Source organism: Diospyros lotus, chromosome 12 (genome assembly GCF_014633365.1).
Source record: "Diospyros lotus cultivar Yz01 chromosome 12, ASM1463336v1, whole genome shotgun sequence".
NCBI lineage: Eukaryota > Viridiplantae > Streptophyta > Magnoliopsida > Ericales > Ebenaceae > Diospyros > Diospyros lotus.
In genome coordinates, this window is record NC_068349.1 from 30,879,640 (window position 1) to 30,903,455 (window position 23,816).

Sequence of the window (23,816 nt, forward strand, 5' to 3'; positions counted from 1 at the left end):
ATAATAATGGCCTCCTACAAGTGTAACCAAGTGAGTTATTTATAGCCCATAAGATGCAATAAAGACTATACAAATAAAATTACCCCTTTATCACTAAACATAATCATAACTAAGCTAATGGGGCATTTACAAAAAAAAAAAAAAAACAAAAGACTTTAACTAGTGAAAAAGCACAAAATACAAAAGACTTTAGGTGGTGGAATACTCATAAGAATACAAAAGACTTTAGGTGGTAAACCACTCATAAAAATACAAAACAAAAAAAAGTCTTCTACAAATTGGGCTTTATTGGGCCTTTGGTTGATCTTGGGCCTTCAATGTGATTAAAATGCTTGGGTCTTTCTTGTGATTGAAATGCTTGGGCCTTCCTTGATAGTTAAAATGCTTGGGTCTTCCTTGATAGTTGACCCAAGTGCACTTGAAACATTCTTTAGACTCAATAATTGGCCCTTGAATTTGAATAGTAATAATGAGTCATCCAATGTCTTTGATTTATGCCTTTAATTAATTGTAGAAGTCAACCTCTTTGTTTCATCTTGAAAATAATATGTAATGCGAATAATTATTTATTCTAAACATAAATATAAAACCAAAATGCGGATATAATTCATTAAGATTTAAGAAATATTGACCCCTCATCATGCACATGCATAAGTTTTCATTATGTATCACACACATCACAAAACAAATTCATATAAATAAATGAACTTCATGATCATAGACTTTAGATATTAATTAAATCCAAGCCTCCATATTTAATTAAGGAAGCTATAAGAGAAACATTCATTTAAACACATCACATATGCTTGAGCTTCTCTTGGCCATCTTGCTCCTTGAGTCACCCACTTCTTAATACCTCCTTGCTCCATCACATCAACTCTTGATGCTTCTTCTTCATTTTACATATTCAATTGTATAATACAATTAATTCTAAAATGAATAAGAAAATGGAGACTTATGTCTCTCTTACATACCAAATGAAAGAATAATTACAATTTAATCTCATTAAATTCCTGTAACATTCATTTATTTAACCATCCATTCAATCACATTGAATCTAGTCCATGATCACCCATTCGATCTCATCGAATAAGAGCGCGCATTTAACAATTAAATTTAAATACATTGTGTTTAATGTAATGTATGCCACTTTTCATATTATTGACATCTCATGTCAAAACCCTTTTGGCATTCCCATCAAATGCAATCTCATTGCATACCACATATACTGAAAATACCATAATTGATAAGAGAGACAATGTTTCAAAATAGTTAACAATTTTATCAATGTTACAGAAAGCAGTTGACCAATTTCACAAACCAATTGGTAGTTCTCCCATTCATGTTAAATAAATAAACATATTATCTTTCCTTAAGATTAGATAACAACAATCACAAGCCTTAATCTCATTAGATGAATCGACTGCATAAATTTTACAACTCCATCCACAACCATATGTATCTCCCAGCCCCAGGGAAAGAAATTGCACAAAATAAGTTCTCATACTACTAAGAAGACCAAAAAACCTCTATTATAACGAGCATGCATACATGTACATCATATAGTACTTTTCTCAAAGATATTCAAAACTAAAGAAATACATACCTTCTTAATCTATTATGCTTTGTTAAGACACCATGCATGTGAGTAGCATAGAAAGGTCCCAACAGGACATATTTTGCTTGAATTTTAGGAAATAAAAAACTTGATTTGCATTTTTTTTTTGTCTAAGATCCTTGTTCCAGGTACCAAATATTGTGAATAGAAAAGATGAAAGTCTTTGTACAGAATCTGGTTAGCAGCATAATAAGAAGAAAAAGGAACCATCCTAAATGCTGATGCTTCATGGGAAAATCGACAGCTGGCCAGGAAATCATATGGTGAGATTTCGTTTTGTAGCTTTCATTTTTTACAATAGATCTTTAATGTTTGCTTCCATTCTCATCTTCATATTGAAATATTCCTATTGAGCTCTCTCAAGATCCTGAAGCTCTTCAAATTTTTTCTTGCGCATATCTTCAGCACAATTGAAAATGAACACAAGAAGAAAAAGAGAGAATTAGTGACGGTCGACAAAGTTGAAGAAGAGAGCTCGCTGGAGGAATTTGAAGGGTTTGCAACTCACAGTAATGGTTAGCGACCCATGGTGACAAATTTGCAACAGTTAGCAATGAAGGAAACAAAAAAGCTCAGCGATGAATCTTTAATGATCAGCGACAAAGGGTTTGTGAAGCTAAAGAGGAAAGATCGTTAGAGGAAGCTAAAGGGTATGTAGTGATCAGCGACTCACGGGGATGGATCTGTGGCATTCGAGTAAGGATTTGCAACGATCAATGGCGAAGGACTTGCGAACCTAAAGAAAAGAGGTCAATGGAGGAAGAGGAGAGGACAACAACAGTCCGCGATGCATGGCAATGGTGGATGATGAAGGAAGAAGCAAAGCTTGGCTCTATGATGATCGATAACTTGGTTTGTGAGAAGATGAAGGATGAATGATGAAGGAAGATGTGAAGAAGCTTTGTGCGATGGTCTTGTGGAAATGTGCATGCTACTGAACTCTAAAGTTAGCGTTGTGCAAAAAAAATTGGAAAACACAATAACATTTTAACAAAGAGAACATTTGAAAACATCTAAAATTTCTTACACATTTGGAAAACATAAATTTAGAGAAAAATTAATTTGAATGTAGTTTCTAATTTTCTGGAAATTTTTTCTAAAAAACTACTATAGTTTTCCACAAGTTAACAGCCCCTTAAATTTCCTCATTTTTGAATTGGGAATTTCTTCAGGCCCTTAATTGAACTTTTTTTGTGGAGGTTGGGGGTAGGGGAGCTACTTCTGATTTTTTGTCTGGAAAAATGTTAAAAAGAAAAACCATCAAAATACTAATTGGATTCGGTGGTTTTGTTGTAGCCATTCCATTAATTAGCCTGATAATGAATTCGAGAATTGAAGGTTAAACTTGGTTTAACTTGACCTATTATCTTGTTCTTTTTTTTTTCCTTCAATATTCAATGATTTTATAAACCATCTTTGTAGGCAAATGAGAAAAAATGACACTATTAGGTCATTGGGTGGCTACTAAATATGTATATGTCCTATTTTTTCGTTACTATGCCAGATATGTTTTGTGAAATAAATGCTTGGCTGATATATGCAGATTGATTCTTATTTAGCCTTTGATTATTTAAAGTAGTGAATCTCAAGATATTTAAATGATAATGACCATTATTTGCAAAAAAATATCATCTAATCTTTCTCATTTGCCAATAACTGATCATATAAATCGACCATTTTATCCTTATTTAAAAACACTCCTTAATTTCTCTCTCCTCCTATCCATTTTCTTTTCTCTCTTCTCTATGTTGTTCTTTTATATCTCTAGCATCTTTTTCCTTTTATCTCTCCCTTTATAAGTTTCAATCATGAACTCTTGTATGTAGTTTTCAAACCAAAACCCCTATTTGATCACTCCAATTATTCCATCACGACATAGATTCCTTTGATTGCTCCATCATGACATTGATTGTTCCATTGCAATATCGGTTGCTCCAAAATCCCATCCCAACACAAAAAGGAGACAAAGATGTACAAGATTAGAGTGGGGACATTGGAATTTGCTCTCTCACATGAATAGAAAGCCATGTTGAATCTAGGTTCTTTGTCTTTGATCCTAAACATTTAATTTGAGTTCATTTAGAGGGCAAATCGTTTTTAAACTTGAACTCAAATTCAATTTGGGTCTTTAAACCCATTTGTTTAAAATGAAACCCAAATTCTTTTTGGATTTGTTTGAAATAAACACATCAACAAATCTCAAATAAAATATAAATTTATTTCAACATCAATCAATTTGGGCACATGAATTTGTTTTTAAACCTTTGAAGCCCAAATTTAAATGCAAATCTAGTTAGAAAACTACTTATACCCTCTTTTGTTTTTTTTATAATGATAGTAAAAAAGATACATTTTGAAAACTTAGAAACATTAATAAATGTTAGTTAACAATAAAAGATAGTGATTATTTTATAAAACTCAAAAAAATACTATTTTCATATATACAATATTAATTAGACAAGAATGAGGTGTGAAATTTACTTAGTTTGCAGCTCCCTAGTCCCTTTTGTCCGTGAACACGGCAATTCGACACAAATACTCGTACCCCAAAACCCTAATATAAACCCTAACGAGGTGACGGTTGTGATCGGCCTGCTTTTGAGCCCTTCTGTTGCAGAGTAGCGGTGAGGTGAGCTCCGACGTGTAGACGGTGCACAGAAGCGGACCCAATCCATGGGCAGGGTGGGCTTCAGCCTTAAAAAAAATGGACTTTTTAACCTAAAAAGATAATCCAAGCCCAAACCCAAATATTCCCCCCTCCCTCCTCTGCAACCCTTCTCTTCCAAACAACCCCTTCTGCAAATCGGTCGTGTGGCCGCCATCCACAACGCCGGTGGTCGCTGCCTCTCTGCAAATAGCTCTCGCTCTCTGTGGGTGGTCGCTGCCTCTCTCTCGCTCTCGGTCGGTCGCTGGGGAGGTCGCATCTGTGGCTCTCTTGCTTTCGCTGGGTCGCTCGCCTCTCTGCATTGCCGTTGGGACGCTTTGGTTCAATCTTCTGAGGTTTGGTTCAATCTTTGGTGTTGTGTTATTGTTCTTGGCAGGCAGGCAGTGGACATCCCCTCATACTCTAGAGACTAAGAGACTAGAGGTAAGTTAATTTATTTATTATGTTCTATTTATTGTGCATTTCTATTCTGTTTTGGCTAATTTGACATTTATGATGGGTTTAGGAATCAGGACTTTAGGGTTTAACAACTGCATTTGGCTTTTTGCTAATTGTTATTTGACTACTGCATTTAGTTAGGAATTATCCCGGCTGGGATTGTTAATTGTGATTGAATATTTGAATTGTCTTGGCTGGGATTGTTAATTGTGATTGAATATTTGAATTGCCAGGCTGGGATTTTGTTAATTGTGATATACAAGTCTATTAAAATGCAGGAATGAAATATCTTCCAATACTTCGATAAGAAGACCGGTGATCAATAATCAAGTAACCCAAATGGTCCCCGCAATGCTCCTTCTTCAAGTTCTATATCACCATTCAAAACTAAAAGATCCAAGCCTCTAAATGAATGTACTATTGAACCATCTGAAAGTAAGGCCTCATATTATGAACTTGATCCTGGAAAGTGAATGCCAATATCACAATATCCATTAAAAAAACAAGATGAGGTTCAGAGAGCATATATCAATATGGGACTGTATCAACCTATTTATGACTATCCTCATGTAAAATTTGGGGCTCAAAATCGTTGATTTCAATCCACTTGGTTCACAAAACATCCATGGCTTGAGTTTTCTGTGGAGAAAGAAAGTGCATTTTGTTTTACATGTTATCTATTTAAAAGTAATACATCACAACCTGAAACATTTACAATCAAGGGGTTCAAAAATTGGAAGAGAGTTAATTGTAAAGATTGTTTGTTGAAAAAACATGAAGGAGATGGTAATTCACTACATTACATTGCTATGGAAAAATGGAAAAACTTGAGAAATCCAAATCAATATATTGAGAGAAGGATACATCAATAGACTGAAAAGGTATTTGTATTACACATTTTTGGTATTTTTTTGGTGTTTTTTGCTTTCTCCTTTTAAGTTAATGAATTATATTAAATATGCATGTAAAGCTCGTTGAACTCCCATTTTTGTCTTTTTGTTTTTCTCCTATTGGTGAAGCTCACGGTTGGAAAAATTTTTGAAGCCCCCCTAGGTAAAAAATCCTAGCTCTGCCCCTGACGGTGCAACGATGGAGCTCGAACCCCACGAAGAAAGCGAACTTCAGATGAACGACAACAGCAACAAGGTGATGTGCGAGTTGAAGGACCCAGAAGGGACGACTTTGGGACCTCCCATGTATCTTCCGCAGAATGCCGGTCCCAAAGAGCTTCAACAGATGGTCAATAAGCTCCTCAACAACGTATGTTCTCACTTTCTAATGAACTTCTGAATGAGTTCAAAGTGTTCTTCTTGGTATTTGAATTGTTTGTTTTCAATTTTCTTGGGGTTGTTCTTTTTCAACTAGCTAATTCGATAACTTCAAATTTGTAAATTGGGTAGTTTAGAGTTTTTTTTTTTTTCGGGTTTTGAACTATATGTATGTGCGTAATTCCATATTTTTAAAACCAATCAACTCATGTTTGGTTCTCTACTAGCTTGTGGACATTCTTGAATTTGATGGTTCATGCTTTTAGTTGTAAAATGGAACGACTGAATTTTTTAAGAAATTTATTGTCTTTGTGAAATTTCAATTTAGGCATTTGTTTAGGAATGTGGATTTGCCTATTCCAAAAGTGGCAAATCAAATCTCCAGTTTTCATCTTTGTTTCTATGTTTTCTTTTCTACAGAAAATTAGAGAAAAATAGAAAAGTATTCATTTTGCCAAATGTAAAACTAGTTTTAGACTTTAGAAAACGAAAGAACACGTTCAAAATTAGAAAATTTTCTACTTGAACAAAAACCAAAAATAAACTAACATTTGATTTATCCTTAACTTTTCATCACAACAGAAAAATTGGGAACACAGTATAAACAAACAATCAAAAGAGAAGTTGGGCTACCCATTAAAAAGCAAACCCTAACATTCAAACAAATCCAATCCAAACAAATACAATCAATCTGTAATTGAACTTCATTAATCCCACAATTGAAAATGAACACAAGAAGATAAGAGAGAATCAGTGACGGTCAGCAAAGCTGAAGAGGAGAGGTTGCTGGAGGAATCTGAAGGGTCTGCGACTCACAGCAATGGTCAGCGACCCATGGTGATGGATTTGCAACTCTTAGCAATGAAGGAAACAACAAAGCTGAGCGATGAATCTTTGATGATCAGCGGCAAAGGGTTTGTGAAGCTGAAGAGGAAAGATCGTTGGAGGAAGTTGAAGGGTATGCAGTGATCGGCGAAGGATCTGCAACAATTAGTGGTGAAGGACTTGCAAACTTTAAGAGGAGAGGTTGATGGAGGAAGAGGAGAGGACGGCAACAGTCCATGATGCATGGCAACGGTGGATGATGAAGGAAGAAGCAAAGCTTGGCTCTACGATGATCAACAACTTGGGCTGTGCGATGGTTGTGCGAAGATGAAGGATGAACGATGAAGGAAGATGTGAAGAAGCTTTGTGTGATGGTCTTGTGGAGATGTGGATGCTACCGAGTTCCAAAGCCGGCGCTATGCCAAAAAAGTGGAAAACACAGTAACATTTTAACAAAGAGAACATCTGAAAACATCTAAAATTTCCTACACAAATTTGGAAAACAGAAATTTAGAAAAAAATTAATTTGAACGCAGTTTCTAATTTTCTATTCCTGTGGAAATTTTTTCTGGAAAACTACTCTAGTTTTCCACAAGTTAACATCCCCTTAAATTTCCTCATTTTTGAATTGGGAATTTCTAGATCAGTCCAAAAATGAATTGTTCTGTTTGCACTTTGCTCAACCTAGTGGATAGATATATCTTTGCGTCCAGTTCTCTAGCTTTTGGAGCAGAAAAATTTAAAATGTTCAGGTCTACTGTTTTATAACAACTTAACAGGCCCTTAATTGATGCCAAATCGATCTTTTATATATATATATATATATATTTATTTGCAGCCTGATGACAAATTGAACTTTTTTTGTGGGGGGTGGGGGTGGGGGTGCTACTTCTGATCTTTTGTCTGGAAAAGTGTTAAAAAGAAAAACCATCAAAATGCTAATTGGATTCGGTGGTTCTGTTGTAGCCATTCTATTAATTAGCCTGATAAAGAATTCGAGAATTGAAGGCTAAACTTGGTTTAACTTGACTTATTATTCTGTTCTCTTTTTTTTTTTCTCTTCAATATTCAATGATTTTATAAACTATCTTTGCAGGAAAATGAGAAAAAATGACATGATTAGGTCATTGGGTTGCCACCAAATATGTATATTTCCCATTTTTTCATTACTATGCCAGATATCTGTTCTGTGAAATAAATGCTTGGCTGACATATGCAGATTGTTCCATTATATTGTTGTTTGTTACTTTTGCAAAGCAATTCTTATTTAGCCTTTCATTACTGAAAGTAGTGAATCTCAAGATATTTAAATGATAATGAGCACCATTTGCAAATTTTTTTCATCTGATCTTTTTATAGTAATTGGCAACAACTCCTGTTAACTTTAGGCTATGTTATAATTGGGAGCACTGTCGGTTCAAGAAATCTCCCAATAAACCCAACGAATATGTCCACTCTTCAGCACTCTTTCACCGATTCAACAAAACAACATAAACAGAAAATTAAAGAATTGACAAAAGATAAAGATAGAGCAATCAAACCATATAAGTACATCAAGATTTATCCTGGTTTGAACTGGTTAAAACCAGTCCTTTATCCAGCCTTTCAAGAGAGCAATTCACTATGATCTTGGTGAAGAACAGTACAAGTAATTCACTCGCACTCCCCCACAACCCTCACTGAAACAATCGGGAACTCTCACTGCAGATTACAAAGATATCTCTCAATCTTTTCTCTAACAATACAGCTCTCTATAATCAATGAGTATGTTCCGATTTTTCAGGGCCCAACAGACTACCTCTCGCCTCTTATTTATAGATATAAGGGGCGTGAGTTACAATGAGGAATACCCGGAATATCCCATCTACCCCTTACTTAATATTACATGCAATTAGCCTTTTATTTCCTAATTTGCTACTGCCGATTATTAACCAAATATGACTGAGTTCTTCTAGAATATCCAACCACTCAAAGCAAAACTCGAATAACAGGCTACCATTTCTTTGATTTGTATTTGGCTTGTTTGAACATCATCTAAATGCCCATACTTGAAGTGCATGCCAAATGTGATAACATCTTGTTGACCCTCTTTAGAAAGAATCTGTACCTGCTTAAGATTTTGAGGATTGTGGAGATGGTTATGCTTTCAATTCCTATAAGATGAACAGAAATCGACCTTTTATGTGTCATGCAGGAGGAAAAATTGCCTTATGCATTTTATATATCAGACCAGGAGCTTGTTGTGCAGCTTGGATCTTATTTACAGAAAAATAAAGGTTTGCTTAATGTAGTTATAATGTGTTTTTGAGCATCTACAATGTGATTTATTTGTATACAATCAATGCATTTGGATTTAAATTTGTCGAAAAATGGGTTTATTTATTCCGAGTTTTGTTGAATATTGCTGCAGTTTCTGTGGAGAAGGTGCTGACAATAATTTATCAACCACAAGCAGTTTTTCGCATTCGTCCAGTTAGTCGTTGTTCTGCAACAATTGCAGGTACAATTCCTTTTTGGTCCTTGCAAGTCATCTAAAAAGGAAGTTTGGAGCAAGAGCGTACCATGCTCTAAAACATGCATACGTATTCATAATTCCCAAGAGTACCAGGCTTTTCTGGTAACAATGGGACAAAGCATATGTTCTGTAGTTATTGGGTTAGCAATTCTTGGACTCTACATTCCCTTAAAAGTCATATTTTCCTCAATTCCTTAATGAAACTTTTTTGGTAAATACGTAATTAAATATGTTTTCTCTCTTGTTTTCATTATTGGAGCAGCTATATTGAATGCATGAGCAGTTGTCAGGGCTTATGAATTACATTTAAATTAAATATGCATTCTAATGTGTTTTAGTTGTGGAGAGATATAATTTTCCCTTTGATTGTAATTATAACTTAATTGCTAATCACAGAATGAATTTGGATACCTCACGTGAAGACTAACACACACAACCTTTAAGAAATAGAATGGTTAACTCTGACAAATATGATTGACTCTGAGTTCATGTCTTGGTATGGTAGCAGCATACTGGATTGAATTAATTATGGGGGTATGTTATTGCCACTGCTAGTCTTAACATAGTTCATACAACACATTATTTGAAAAAGTTCTAATCTAGTGGATTAAAGAGTTTGACTCCTTGGTGTTGATCTGTCTTGTCATGAGTAGTCAAAATTATTCATGGTGAATATCTTGGCATCTTGAATAGACATTATAGGACGGGCTTTGAGACCTGTATTCTTGATGGTTACCTGACTCATAAATTAGATTAGATATTTCCTTGATGCCACTCATGAAGTTATGATCACAGGTAATTAGTTGGATCTCTTTTAGTGAGTTTTTTAATAAAGAAGTTTTATCTATTAATTAGTTGTTTAAAAAAGAAATCTGCAAATTGATTTCTTTCTGATCCTCTAAACATAGTATTGGCGCTGAAGGTTTATGAATAAATAAAAATTGGTTTCATCGTTCTCATGTTCATCTGTTTTTAGGGATGCTGATAATAGGGACTATACTTTGTCATAGTAAGCAGTTAAAGGTTCCTCATAATTTCCCTATTCAAGAGTCATATTATCATCATATAATGGATTTATTTTGGTAATTTACTAACTCTTTTATTCATTAATTTTTTATCTGTAGAAGAATTACATGCAACTATACGAGAGGCCCGAGAAATCCCCTCTTCAATGTGGACTACACATTCTTGAACAAAACGGAAACCAACTGGTTATGCTTTGCTTTATAAATAGCACAAGGGCCTTACCATATAAGTTAGGATAAAGTATTCTAGCTTTGGCCTCATGTACTCTAGATAGAGAAAGGATGCCACCATCCTATCCCTTGGTGTAAGATGATTAGATGAAGATTCCTTGCTGTATAAGGACTTCATATTCCATCAAAGATCATAAACTGCTGCAAAATTAACTTGAAAAGAAAAAAGGGAAAACATTAAGTCCTTATCTTAGTCTCTTCAATGCTTGCAAATGCATTGTTTCTTCTTGTCTTTCTTGTGAGAATCAAGGGTAAGCATGTTAGTTAGTCTAGTTTTTCTTACTAAATTTGGCTCTATGTCTTTTCAGAACCAGCAACTGGAGGTTCTAAAACAGGATCTGCTGCTCCTTGTTTATGTGTGAATTGTTGATCACCAACTTGTGTAAAAGCTAAGCTATTAAAGGGAAATACTCTAATATTTATATTCTCAATAAAATCTTTTCCCTATAGAAGGGGAAAATTTATTTATGTCCTCTAGTGCTTGTCTGAATATATTGAATCTTCTGACTTTTGATATTGTTTGGCTATTGCTTCCCTTGCTCAAAATTGAATTTTGAATGGATTATGATTTTGGATGCATAATGCAATTTTTGTGAATAGATTATGAATTTCAATGCATTATGCATTTTACATGAATTGATACTTTAGAACGGTATATGGCAATAGTTAACTGGTGAAGTCTGATTAGTTTTGTATATATTTGTAGACTTTGCCTTCTACTGCGCAGTTCCATTCTTATGATGATGATGATGATATAAACTCTTTTAATGGTCATTTCTTCTTTTCACTAATAGTTTTGAGTCTTCAGGTCACACAGAAGCTGTACTTTCAGTTGCATTTAGTCCTGATGGTAGACAGTTGGCAAGTGGCTCAGGCGACACCACTGTTCGATTGTGGGACCTGAATACCCAGACACCGATGTTCACTTGTTCAGGTTAGATGCTTAAATGTGTATTATCTTACCATGATCAATTATTACTTGATGCTAGTGCTTTCCTTGAAATTATTATAATTTAGAAAAAAGTTAGAATGGATCCCAAGTGTTGGTGTGTAGGAGAATGGCTATAAATTTCTAATTGATGCTAACGTGGCCAAAAATCATCTTTTATGTTCATATTTTTTTAGATTTCAGCTTATTCAGCAAAAAAGCATGGAATATGGCTAATTTGCTGAAAATAATGTGGGCCTTTGAGAACAATTTTGAGTGGATTCTGGAGTTCTACAGTTTTTATGCTGACCCAGATAGAATGTTAAGTAATTCTGGCCCTTTCTTTCTTTCCTTTTTTTTTTTTTTAACGTAAGGATATGTTTTCTGGCCCTTTCTCCCGTTGCAAGAATAGCATGGAGCACTGAAGCACATTAGTGAAAACCTACATGCCTGTAAGTCACAGCATTGAACTGCCTCTTGATGGAAGCTGATACGACCCTAGGGTTTGGCTGGGGTTTAGGAAGTAAATTGGCAAGAGTGCAGGAAAGAAAGAGCAGAAAGGGAGGGAGAGAAAGAACATAACAGAAAGAATTGAGGGAGAAGAGAGAAAGCTGATGGAGAGCTAGGATAATTGAGAGAGGGAAATGGAATTCAAATATCATTCATATCATGCCATACTCTAACTACTCCAGCCTATTTATAGGCTTACAATTGGATATACTAACAGTTATAACAACAATACAATCAAAATAAGAAACCTATAATTCGTATGACTATTATATCCTTGGGGATTCCTTAGGGTTGTGACAATCTCCTCCCCTTCAAATAATTGTTGTCCCCAAGAATTGATAGCTGTTGACCTTGTTCTTCAGCCAATTCCAGCCTTAACAATCTGATTTTGTCTTTGCCTTTTTTTGTTCTTATCTCTTATTTTCCTTTTCTTTTGCCTTCCTGCATCTTTTTCTCCAGAAACAACAGTACTATGATTTGTTGCAACACCTATTTCAGCCATCCACCCTTTCTTTGTTGCTCTAGAAATTAATTCCAGGCGGTGGAGGAATTTTTTGTGGAAGGAAACAAGACTTTGTCATGAACCTAGGGTTCATAATAGGTTTAAGAAGTAATTGGGGAGGAATTGAGAGAGTTAGATATGAAGAAATGGAGGGAAATTAAGGAAGAATAGAACAGAGAAGGAGATTAGGAAGAATCGAGAGAAAGAGAGAGAGATTAGAGGGGATTTGGAGGGAGATTGAGAGGATTCAAGATAGGGAAATGAGAGCATTCAATTATCAATTCAAACATTAATCCTCCAAGTACTATAGCCTATTTATAGGCTGTCTAGGCAATTTAACAACTGAAAAGTACAACAGGTAAGCAACAACGTACATCAAGAAGAAAATACATGTATTAGATTATTCCTAATATATCCTTGGATTGTGACAATTCCCCCCTCCTTGAGAGAGTTCTTGTCCCCAAGAACTTACGGCAATTGCATCTCTATTTCTTAATCCAATCCTAGTTTTCACTTTCTGATTTGTCCATTGCCTTCTCTTGTTTATTTCTCTTTTCTTTTTCCTTTTCTGCCACCGTCTATCTAGATAAATCTTGAAAAACCACTATAAGCATACCAATTTGTAAATGAAGCATGCCACACTGATATTCGTCAATCCAAAGTCTTTTGTAAATGCAGCTCTTACAGTTGCGATCAGAGTTGCATCTACCTCCAAGGTATACTTGTGTTGTTCTGTGTTAGCTTTGATGAGCTCAACCAAAACCATAGTTATGAAAGGTGATAGGCGCATCGAGGCGCAAAGGGTCCTGGAGCTTGAGGCGTGAGGCATGCCTTTGCGAAGTGAGGCGCACCTTTTAGAAAAAAAAACTCAAAATTTTGTAAAATTATAAACAACTATCAAATTATCAATAATAACACATGCATACCATTCATGATTCATCATCTTCAAATTCTAAACTAACAACATCAAAGTTGATTCATTCATCATGCAAATTCTAAACTAGAAACATTATCAAAGCTCAAACTCAAAGTCTCAAACTCAAACAAGTACCAATCATCATGTAAAGTTCTAAACAAACGCATAAACACTACAAGTCCACAATCAATAAAGAAATTGTTGAAGTATGTCTTGATTTTCAGAATGAAGCCCGTTATTTGACTTGGCCAGGATAATTTGGGATAAGACCCAAATGTGGATTTTTCATGAGAGCTGTGGTGGTAGCAGAGGGCTTGGGTCGTGGTATGGAGTAGCCCTAATCTCCAAATATATATATATATATATATTTTCATTCGTGTGATTAAGGGGGTGAGGTGAAAAAGGATTAAGGGTGTAATCAGGGTTCCTCCTCCTTTTCAATCTCCAGAGTTACTCGTCGCTTTGAAGTTGAAGCCGAAGTTGAACCCAATTGTGATTGAGTTTGTTTTAATTCTAATTCTAATAAAATAAAACAAGTAAAAAACTCACGAGAGTAGGTTGGAACTGAGAAGAGGGGAGGCTGGAACCGAGAATGGCAACTAGTTTCGGTGGGCAGCGGGTTGCTTGACAGCTAGTTTCATGAGGCGCGCCTCACACCCCGGCACCTTGCCATGCAAGGCGCGTGCCTCACGAAAAACGCCTTGCCTTGGCCTAGTCGAGGCGCTAAACTGGCGCCTTAAGGCGCCTTGCCCCTAGGCGCGCCTTTAACATCTATGACTAGGACTGGGTTCCCATCCTCTCCTATAATAACCTTGGATGCATGCATTCCAGTGTGATAGACAATGTTCTTTGGGTTTATTAAAATTCTTTGGACCAACCCTCCTATCTTAAGATCCAATCCCATTCCCTATCTATCATAATTAGCAACTAAATCCTGCAAACCTCTATTTACATATGTTTCCCCCAACATGTTGCTTGTGATGTTGGTTGTTTTGAACACAGAGGGTTGTCTAGCTATATCCTTAGTTGCGCCACTCTGATTAGGCAAACTGCCTTTCTTCTGCATCTTCCTTGGCTCCCCTTGAGCTTTTTCCTTCTCCTTTTTTTGAGGATCCACCAAGTAACTTTTGGACAGATGTTCTCGCTTTACAAGTTTCTCTATTGCCTTGAACTGTTCTTGCTCCTCCTCATTTACAAACCCCAACAATGCTGTGAAAGCATATTTTTCTCCCTGTTTGTCGTTGTACACCAGAGGTTCATTTTCAACAGTTTTCTCCTCAAAGATTTCTCTATTACAGTCATATTTATTTGAAAGCTCCCCTCCCGACTTATAGAAGAATTCAGCTAGGATACTTAATTGACACTCCTTAGACAGGATTATGAAAAACTCTTGCATCTCCTCACATATTGCACAGCCTACTTCCTCGTGCATCTGACTGAACTTATTATCTAATCTCTTTTCCCATGCCTCATGATTCCAACCAAACTCCTCATGACTCCAACCAAACTCCTCATGACTTCGGTTGTATCCCACGACGGAAACTATAGCATTCTTTTGCTGTAGCTGAGACTCCAACTGTTTCACACGCATGATATCTGTCATGGAATAAATCTCACGAGCAGGACAAACCCAAAGGCCAAGAAATCGAAGCTTTGTACATCCCAAGTCCCACACTGCCTTCTGTATCTACCTCACAATAGTCACCTTTGAAATTGATCCATGAAGTGGAAAATTGCAGGCATTGTTCCGCTTCAAGGTCAAGCCTATTTTAGGATCAGAAGAGGTTGCACAGTTACAACGACTTGGTTAGCCTTCTAGAGTTCCCTAGATCTCCATCAAAAGTGAGAATCAATCGCTACAGTTGTCACCTTCACAATCGAGATCGCCAAAGTCAAGGAACTGATCTAGATCGCCTGCTGCTCCTGGTTTCCATAATCGCCTTCAATTTTCGAGAGTCAAGCTTCGTGCGTCGAAATCAATTGGCCAAGTCTTCTTCCAATTCCAAGCCTTAAATATCAATCAACCTCACCTCCTTGTGCATCGAACTCAATTTTTCTTGTCAGTCCTCCTGAAGATCAAACAACCAGCGCCGGGGGTTACCAATCCAACTCACTAAAACGCCTCTTGAAAGTTCGATTAATTTCATTGCCGCTAGGGATTGCCTAACAATTGGTCGAGTTCTGCAACCTCGGGGTCGGAGATCAACGAGCAAAAGAAGTCGGAGGAATCCGCCTCTCACAAGGGACTCCACCTACATGTTCGAGCTTGAGAATTACCAAAATCGCAACCGAGGGTTACCTCCTGCTCGCCTCCAAGAAAATCGATCAACTCTTCCACTTATATGAGTCGTCTGATTTCCCTTCGGAGACTCTTATCTACTCGTCCTCAATTTCTATCCAACCTTACTGGATTTCAAACCGAGTCTCAACTATCGGCTTCGTCTTCAAGACTCGGACTTGGATATGCTAGAATCATCGAAGTTCACTGGGATCTATTCCGTGCCTTCTTCGATCGGTTCCGTTTTCATCCTTCAAAGTCGCCTCAATTCACGACTAGAAACAATTGGAATCACAGGCGAGGAATGATGCTCTGATACCATTTGTCATGAACCTAGGGTTCATAACAGGTTTAAGAAGTAAGTCGAGAGGAATTGAGAGAGTTAGATCTGAAGAAATAGAGGGAAATTAAGGAAGAACGGAACAAAGAGGGAGATTAGGAAGAACCGAGAGAAAGAGAGAGAAATTAAGAGAGAGATTATAGGGGATTTGGAGGGAAATTGAGAGGATTCCAGAGAGGGAAATGAGAGTATTCAATTATCAATTCAAACATACATTCTTCAAGTACTATAGCCTATTTATAGGCTGTCTAGGCAATGTAACAACTGAAAAGTACAATAGGTAAGCAACAACATACATCAAGAAGAAAATACATGTATTAGATTATTCGTAATATATGACATGTTGTTCTTGCATCTTCCTAATTCACATTGGAATTAGGAGGACAACTCGATGATGGCCAGACCGTGACACTAAGGTCCTTAATGTGGAGTGCTCAAACAGCCTTGACAGAACACTATTTTGTATCAAGATTTGTTAGTGGTTTGAAGGATAAACTGAGGTTAATGGTCAAAATGATGATGCCTGCAACCATGAAAGAGGCGGCCAAGAAAGCAAGGTTGCAGGAACTCGCTTTGGAAGTCATTTTTAGAATGCATGAGTTGCAGCCTAACAGGTCTACTGAGGGCAACCAACAAATTGATGGAGCTTCTAAGGGTACAAATCATGTCAAGCATGAATATGAGGAAAAATTGAAGTTGGATTGGCCAATTGTAACTAAAGATTTCGGCAAAGAAGAGAGATTGGACAAGGATATCGGTGGGGATCACTACCCATATTTGGCGAAGGTTGATATATTAGCACTAGAAGGGAAGGATTGCAATGGTGATAGCATTCTTGCAGCTGATGAAGAGTATGAGGCAGATAAGGTCCTAAGTATAAGGATGGTAGCTGCAAAGACAAACCTGAATTGGATCAAACAATTCAAGTTGCTAAGGAAGTAATGGTAATTGCTAAAGAAGCTATCGAGGTTCCACTAGAGGACAAATTTGCTAAAAGTGGGCTTTTGGTGTACACCAGCAATTAGGAAGTAATAGATACTCCAATTGAGGATACCTCTACTAAAGATGAGGAAGGAGAAGATGTCAGGAAGAGTATGTTATGGTCCACTATAGGGTATGAGACTTGTCTCACATTGAAAGTTCAGACTCCTAGTGTGGGGTTTATAATCTCTTGGGCACTCTCCCCTTAACAGCTAGTTTTTTAGGGTGAGTTATACCCGAGGGTTATAACAGTGGTATCAAAGTCGGTCCCATGGCTCCCAGTGCAAGCGAGCAGCGACGGAGGTGACACCGGCATTGTAGTCTTTGCTCAGGACTAGTAGTGGCTAGTGCATAGTCTGCCGTCGTGGGCGCCAAGCTGCGGAGCGTGGTGGTATGTTATGGTCCACTACAGGGTATGGGACTTGTCCCACATTGAAAGTTCAGGCTTCTGGTGTAGGGTTTATATCCTCTTGGACACTCTCCCCTTTAATAGCTAGCTTTTGAGGGTGAGTTCTACCGAAGGGTTGTAACACACAAGAGCAGAGAAAATAGAGGAAGAGAAGAGAGAAAGAGAAATGGGAGGGAGAAGCGAGAGAGAGAGAGAGAGTTGAGAGGTAGGAAGAAATTTAGAATTCTATTCCACAATGGGAGGGAGAAGAGAGAGAGAAATGGGAGGGAGAAGAGATAAGCGAGAGAAGAGAATATACAATCGAGTGGGAGGATAGGCCCACTACAACAGATCTTATTCCCTCTTTCTATTGTAACCAACCTTTTTGTCCTATTCTAGCCTTTACACGTGGGCCCTATAGATTTAACTAGCTCTTAACATAAAATAACAGCAAGAGTAACTAACAAATTACAACAATAAAGAAATAACAAAAGTTACAACCATAAAGAAATTAAAATTTCTGTAATCTGGGTTCTTCTTATGACAATTCTCCCCCCTTAACAATTTTTTTGTCCTCAAGAAATCCTGAGGAGGCCGACAGATCTCGGGAACTGTTTGAGTAAATCAGGCAAGTACTCCCAGGCGTTGCTCCTTGCTGATCCTTCCTTCCATTTTACTAACACTTGAATGAGTGGGGCTCCTTGATTGTAAATTACCCTCTTGTCCAGTATAGCCTTTGATTCTTCCACCCTACTCCCCTCCTTAGGAAGTGAGGGCAATGTTTGATTCACCGATTCAGTACCCCCTACCCTCTTCAAGAGGGAGACGTGAAAAACAGGGTGAGCTTGGGATTCTTCAGGAAGTTGCAACCGGTAGGCCACCTTCCCCTACCTTAGCCATTATAGTAAAGGGCCCATAATACCGGGGACTAAGCTTAGATACCTGCCCTCGTATGATTGATTTTAGATGGGAGTGTTTCAGTCTCAAATACACCATCTCCCCCATTGCAAACTCTCTATCACTCCTTTTGTAGTCAGCAACCTGCTTCAATCGATTCTGAGCTGACACCAACTCCTGTTTCAGCTGTCTTAATACTCCTTGTTATAAATTGGGAGCACTGATAGCCTTTAATCCTCTCAAGAAACCAATCAAATACCACCCAACACACTCTCAATCACTCTCAACTCACCAGCCAACAAACCACAACACAAACAAATAATAAAGAACAGAAATTTGAAGGCATAAAACTGAACAAGAAAGAAATACGCAAACCACATGAGACAACAGATTTATCCTGGTTCAAGCCAATTTAATTGGCTCTACATCCAGCCTCTAAAAACCTCCCAAGAGCAACCTTTGATTCAGAATGATCACAGCACAATCCCTCACTCTCACAATTACAAGACTTCAAGATTACAAAGACTATTCTAACACACACGGCCTTTTCTCTCTCTTCTTTCTCGTGAGAATGAGCAATGCATCCCTATGCCAAGACTGCTATCCCGTTTATAGAAAATAGGGCATTAACTTCTAGGAACTTATAACTAGTATAAACATTTTCAGTTTTGCCCCCCAACTTAAATTTATTTGCAAAGCTGAAAACTGCCTATCTATACCCCCTAAAATCCGATGCATCCTTACTGCAAATATGCTGGATTTACTTGAGACAACATTGTAACAAATCGCCACCATTGTTTTGAGTAAAATCCATTCCATTCTTCAACCATCAAAGCCTTGACCTGCTCTCATAGGTTCTTCCTGCTGCACCTGATCATTCAAAAAACACAAAACAACATTAAGAACATTAAATCAATGATGCATATTTCAACAATGAATACCTTGGATCATACTTCCAGCTGCATAAACCTGCAACTCTCATCAGAATTATCTACCTCCTCAGGGGTCTTCTTAATGAATATATATTTCTAACATCAATATGATTGGTCTCTCCATGGTGTCTGCATACACTCTACCATAAACCAAATCCATACTCAATGTTACTCATTAATCCCAAAGTGTTCAAAACTTTTTACACAACATCACAACACAGTGAACCTCACCCGGATTGGCCTTTCCACTGGTAGACTTTATTCCTAGCTCCCCAAAACCGGCCTTTCCACTGGTAGACTTTTTTCTCATGTTTGTTTCAAACTCAAAGCTGCTCAAATTTTCTTTTAACTACCTACCAGTCTACCAAGATATGCTTAAGATTAGGTAACCTAGGCTATCATAAGTTGTCCAATTCCTATTCCAATCTCTATGCCTTATGTTTCCAGCTTCTCCTCCTTCCAACAATCTCAAACACTGAACTACCACCTCAGCTACACCTTGAGATTCCCATTGGATAACTATCAATAAAGCTGCCTTACTTTTCCTAGGCATACCATTGAAATTGACACAGCTACCCCATGCACTCAATTTACCCCTTGGACTATCACAATCTTATATCTTACCTAGGGAATTATAATCACACCTAGAGAGACCTTCTAAGCAACCAATCCTTGCTTACCTTTCCCTCTAACCTATTATCCCTTGGCTACACTATAAGATCACTTTTCTCTTAGTTTCCTCATGGATAATTAGCTGTTCGAGACACCTATTTGATCCAAAGTTAAGCCTTTATGAGCTGAAATACCTGATGGCCATTTGCCTAGCCTTTCTCGCTAGGCTTTCCCATCCCCAGCATTTCCTTAACTTACAAATAGACACTTACACAGCACTCCACCCATTTACCCTAAGGGATCTTCCACCTAAGTCCAAGACTCTCCCCAAATTTACATGGTTCCATGCCATTCATTTAGACATGAGTGCAGCCCTCTTTCTTATACAAGGGGCTCTATATCCCAGCCTATCCTTAGCACTCAAGACTGTGCATAAGCATCTTATAAACCCAAAATTCCATATTTCACTGGTAATTTCTTGTGGTTCTATCTATTCCTCATCCTAGGCAACACTAGACCTACTATTCCCTTGCTCATTACCTACAAGATGATTCTCCTTGCCTTTCATTGCTTAACCTGGATTTTGATCAACATGGGCTACACCATACAAGACAACACTTGCACACACCCTTTTCCCCTCACTGTTCATAAGGACCCTCACTGCAAGAGACAAAGCTATCTTAAACACTAGCTTCCTCCCTCTCACAATCCAACCCAAGCTTACACAATGAATGTGACCAAAAATTTTCCAGATTTCCCTATTGCTATACCCTGGTTCATAGGCTAGTTTTGAGCATTCCCAAAGGATTCTCCTTACTGTTCTTCTTTACACAGCATTCCAGATTCCATCCCTTGGCCTTGGAATCAACTAAATCCATGTCCTATTATTAGAGTTTTCCCTCATAGGTAAGAACCCTAGCTTTTGTATGACCTAGGCATACCTATTACACAACTCCACAACACCTAACCCTTCACACCAGAAGCAATTTCCAGCAAGCTCATATACGCTTGGAAATTCTTTAGGGACACACCATCACCACTAAGTTCACCTCACTTAGCTCCACCATGAGACAAGGCCTAGATAGGTTCCCACTAGATCTTAGAAAACTGATCTCTAATGGACTTTTGACATATACAAGGTCTGTTTTTGAGACTTCTACATTTGCAAATCTAGTCAAAACTACATGGCCATTATTCCTATACATCTGCAAATTTTCCCCTCCCCTAATATCTCTAGCCTTAGATACCTTTCTTAGTCTTTGCTCACCAGTGTGAACCATCCTTAAGAAATGCCCTAACCTAACTTATCATGGGCTATCCTTAAGTGGCTGCAGCTTATCCACATATAAATGCAAGCATGCACCACATAACCTCCATTCTTGAGGGTTGCGTCCATCTTTCTAAGAGATCCTAGCAACTCTTAGGACTCCAATTCTCACTATCTAATTATTCATAAGGATATTAGGCTTTCTATTAAAACAGGGACATATTTTACAGCTTCTAATAATCTAGAATAGCTCCACCATGCATCCTAATTTCTCCCATCTCCAATTCCCTTTACCTTAATTTGTTGCCTAGACAAACCATTTCCCCCTCAACCATGTCCCTATGGGTAAATACCCATTTCCTATGAGAAGTACACCCTAAACCTAGAACCCATGCTACTTTTCCTGCATACCTAGAAAAGCTATAGGACATCCGCATTCTCATAGCCAAAACCACGCATGGTGCTTGACCATTCGGGGTTGGTTTTCTCTTGGGATTCTTTCTTTCTATTTGGGCAGTTCTTCTTCATATGCCCTTCTTCATGGCAATGAAAGCATTTAACCACTTTCTTGCCACTCTTAAACTTAGACTGAGACCTACCTTTAAACCTAGGGTCTCTTTTTTCTAGGGTTCACTACTGAAGCTTCTATGGTAGATTTCTGGGACTCTACTTTGTGCCGCAAATCCTTGGAATTCAAAGCTCCTATCACATCATCTAGGGTCAGCTTATCTCTTGCATGTTTCAAGATAGCCACAAAGGGCTCATAGGACTTAGGAAGAGAGTGCAATAAGACCAAAGCCTTATCCTCATCTTCATACTTAATATTTATATTCTCAAGATCCAAACACAGTTTATTAAAACTGTCCATATGATCTTGCAACCTTTGATTTTCACTCATCTTGAAAGAAAAGAATTTTGTTTTCAAGAACAACTGGTTGGAGAGGGTTTTAGTCATATAAAGTGCATCTAACCTATTCCAAAGCTCCTCCGCGGTTGTCATATTTGACACTTCCCGTAAGACTATCTCCTAGGCTTAGAATAAGGGTGTTAAAGGCTCTTTTGTTGGTTTCTTTTCTCCTATCCCTAATTTCCTTTTTCTAGACTTCAATTAGGGTTTCGGGAATAGGCTTTTCAGCCTCTAAGGCTTCCTCCAGTCCAAGATTTCCCAAAAGAGATCTAATCTTTATCTTCCATAGGCCAAAATCATTTTGGCCATCAAATTTCTCAACATCATACCATGCAGCAAAGGCTATAGAAGCCATTGCTGCGGGTATGTGATTAAATTATAAGTTCTTGATGGTTCTTGATGAGAGGCCCGGCTCTGATACCAATTTATTATAAATTGGGAGCACTGATAGCCTTTAATCCTCTCAAGAAACCAATCAAATACCACCCAACACACTCTCAACTCACTGGCCAACAAACCACAACACAAACAGATAATAAAGAACAGAAATTTGAAGGTATAAAACTGAACAAGAAAGAAATATGCAAACCACATGAGACAACAGATTTATCCAACACACTCTCAACTCACTGGCCAACAAACCACAACACAAACAGATAATAAAGAACAGAAATTTGAAGGTATAAAACTGAACAAGAAAGAAATATGCAAACCACATGAGACAACAGATTTATCCTAGTTCAAGCCAATTTAATTGGCTCTACATCCAACCTCTAAAAACCTCCCGAGAGCAGCCTTTGATTCAGAATGATCACAATACAATCCCTCACTCTCACAATTATAAGACTTCAAGATTACAAAGACTATTCTAACACACACAACCTTTTCTCTCTCTTCTTTCTCGTGAGAATGAACAATGCATCCCTATGCCTAGACTATTGTCCCATTTATAGAAAATAGGGCGTTAACTTCTAGGAACTTATAACTAGTATAGATAGTTTCAGTTTTGCCCCCCAACTTAAATCTAAATACAAACTGAAAACTGCCTGTCTATACCCCCTAAAATCCAATGCATCCTTACTGCAAATATGCTGGATTTACTTGAGACAACATTCTAACACTCCTCTCATCTGCTTTAAATAGTCCTCAATTGAGGCTGCAAAGGTGTGATCTCTTATAGCAGGTAGGAGGGGTGGTTTATACCCAAAGAGAGCCTGTTTATACCCAAAGAGAGCCTCGAACGGGGACATTTTAAGGGAGGAGTGGTGGTTAGAGTTATACCACCACTGAGCTAAAGAAAGCCACCTATGCCAGCCCTTAGGTTGTAGGATACACACACACCTCAAATATGTTTCCAAACTCTAATTCACCCTCTCAATTTGCCCATCTGATTGAGGATGATAAACTGAAATCTTATCACGATCTAATATTATCGTCTTAGGAACCCCATGTAACGCCACCACTTGATCTAAGAAAACCCTGGCCACCTTTTGGGCTGTGTAGGGATAGGCAAGCCCTATAAAATGGGCAAACTTGGTTAATCTGTCAACGATTACCAAAATGTTGTCTTTCCCTTCCGACTTCAGCAAACCTTCAATAAAATCCATTAATACACTGGACCAAGCTTGGTCGAGTATTGGTAGAGGTTGCAATAGCCCCAGGTAAGCGACATTTTCATACTTGCATCTCTTGCAAGTGTCACAAGCTAGCACAAACTCTTTTACTTTTGTCTTTAGCCTCTACCAATGGAATAGTTGTTTCACTTGAAGATAT

The 23,816-nt window shown here is 37.7% G+C and overlaps 1 protein-coding gene across 2 annotated transcripts in view; it reads left to right on the forward strand.

Annotated features, from left to right (window-relative positions):
• Positions 1-4,175: 4,175 nt before the first annotated feature.
• Positions 4,176-23,816, forward strand: part of LOC127786765 (notchless protein homolog) — a 65,743-nt gene continuing 46,102 nt past the window's right edge. The window contains exons 1-5 of one of the 2 annotated variants that reach the window (XM_052314414.1): positions 4,176-4,706; positions 5,741-5,981; positions 9,009-9,090; positions 9,225-9,314; positions 11,394-11,519. In XM_052314414.1, coding sequence (XP_052170374.1) covers positions 5,811-5,981; positions 9,009-9,090; positions 9,225-9,314; positions 11,394-11,519 — 469 coding nt within the window. In that variant the 5' untranslated portion in view covers positions 4,176-4,706; positions 5,741-5,810. The remainder of the gene's footprint in view (positions 4,707-5,740; positions 5,982-9,008; positions 9,091-9,224; positions 9,315-11,393; positions 11,520-23,816) is intronic. The other variant, XM_052314413.1, reaches the window with a different exon arrangement.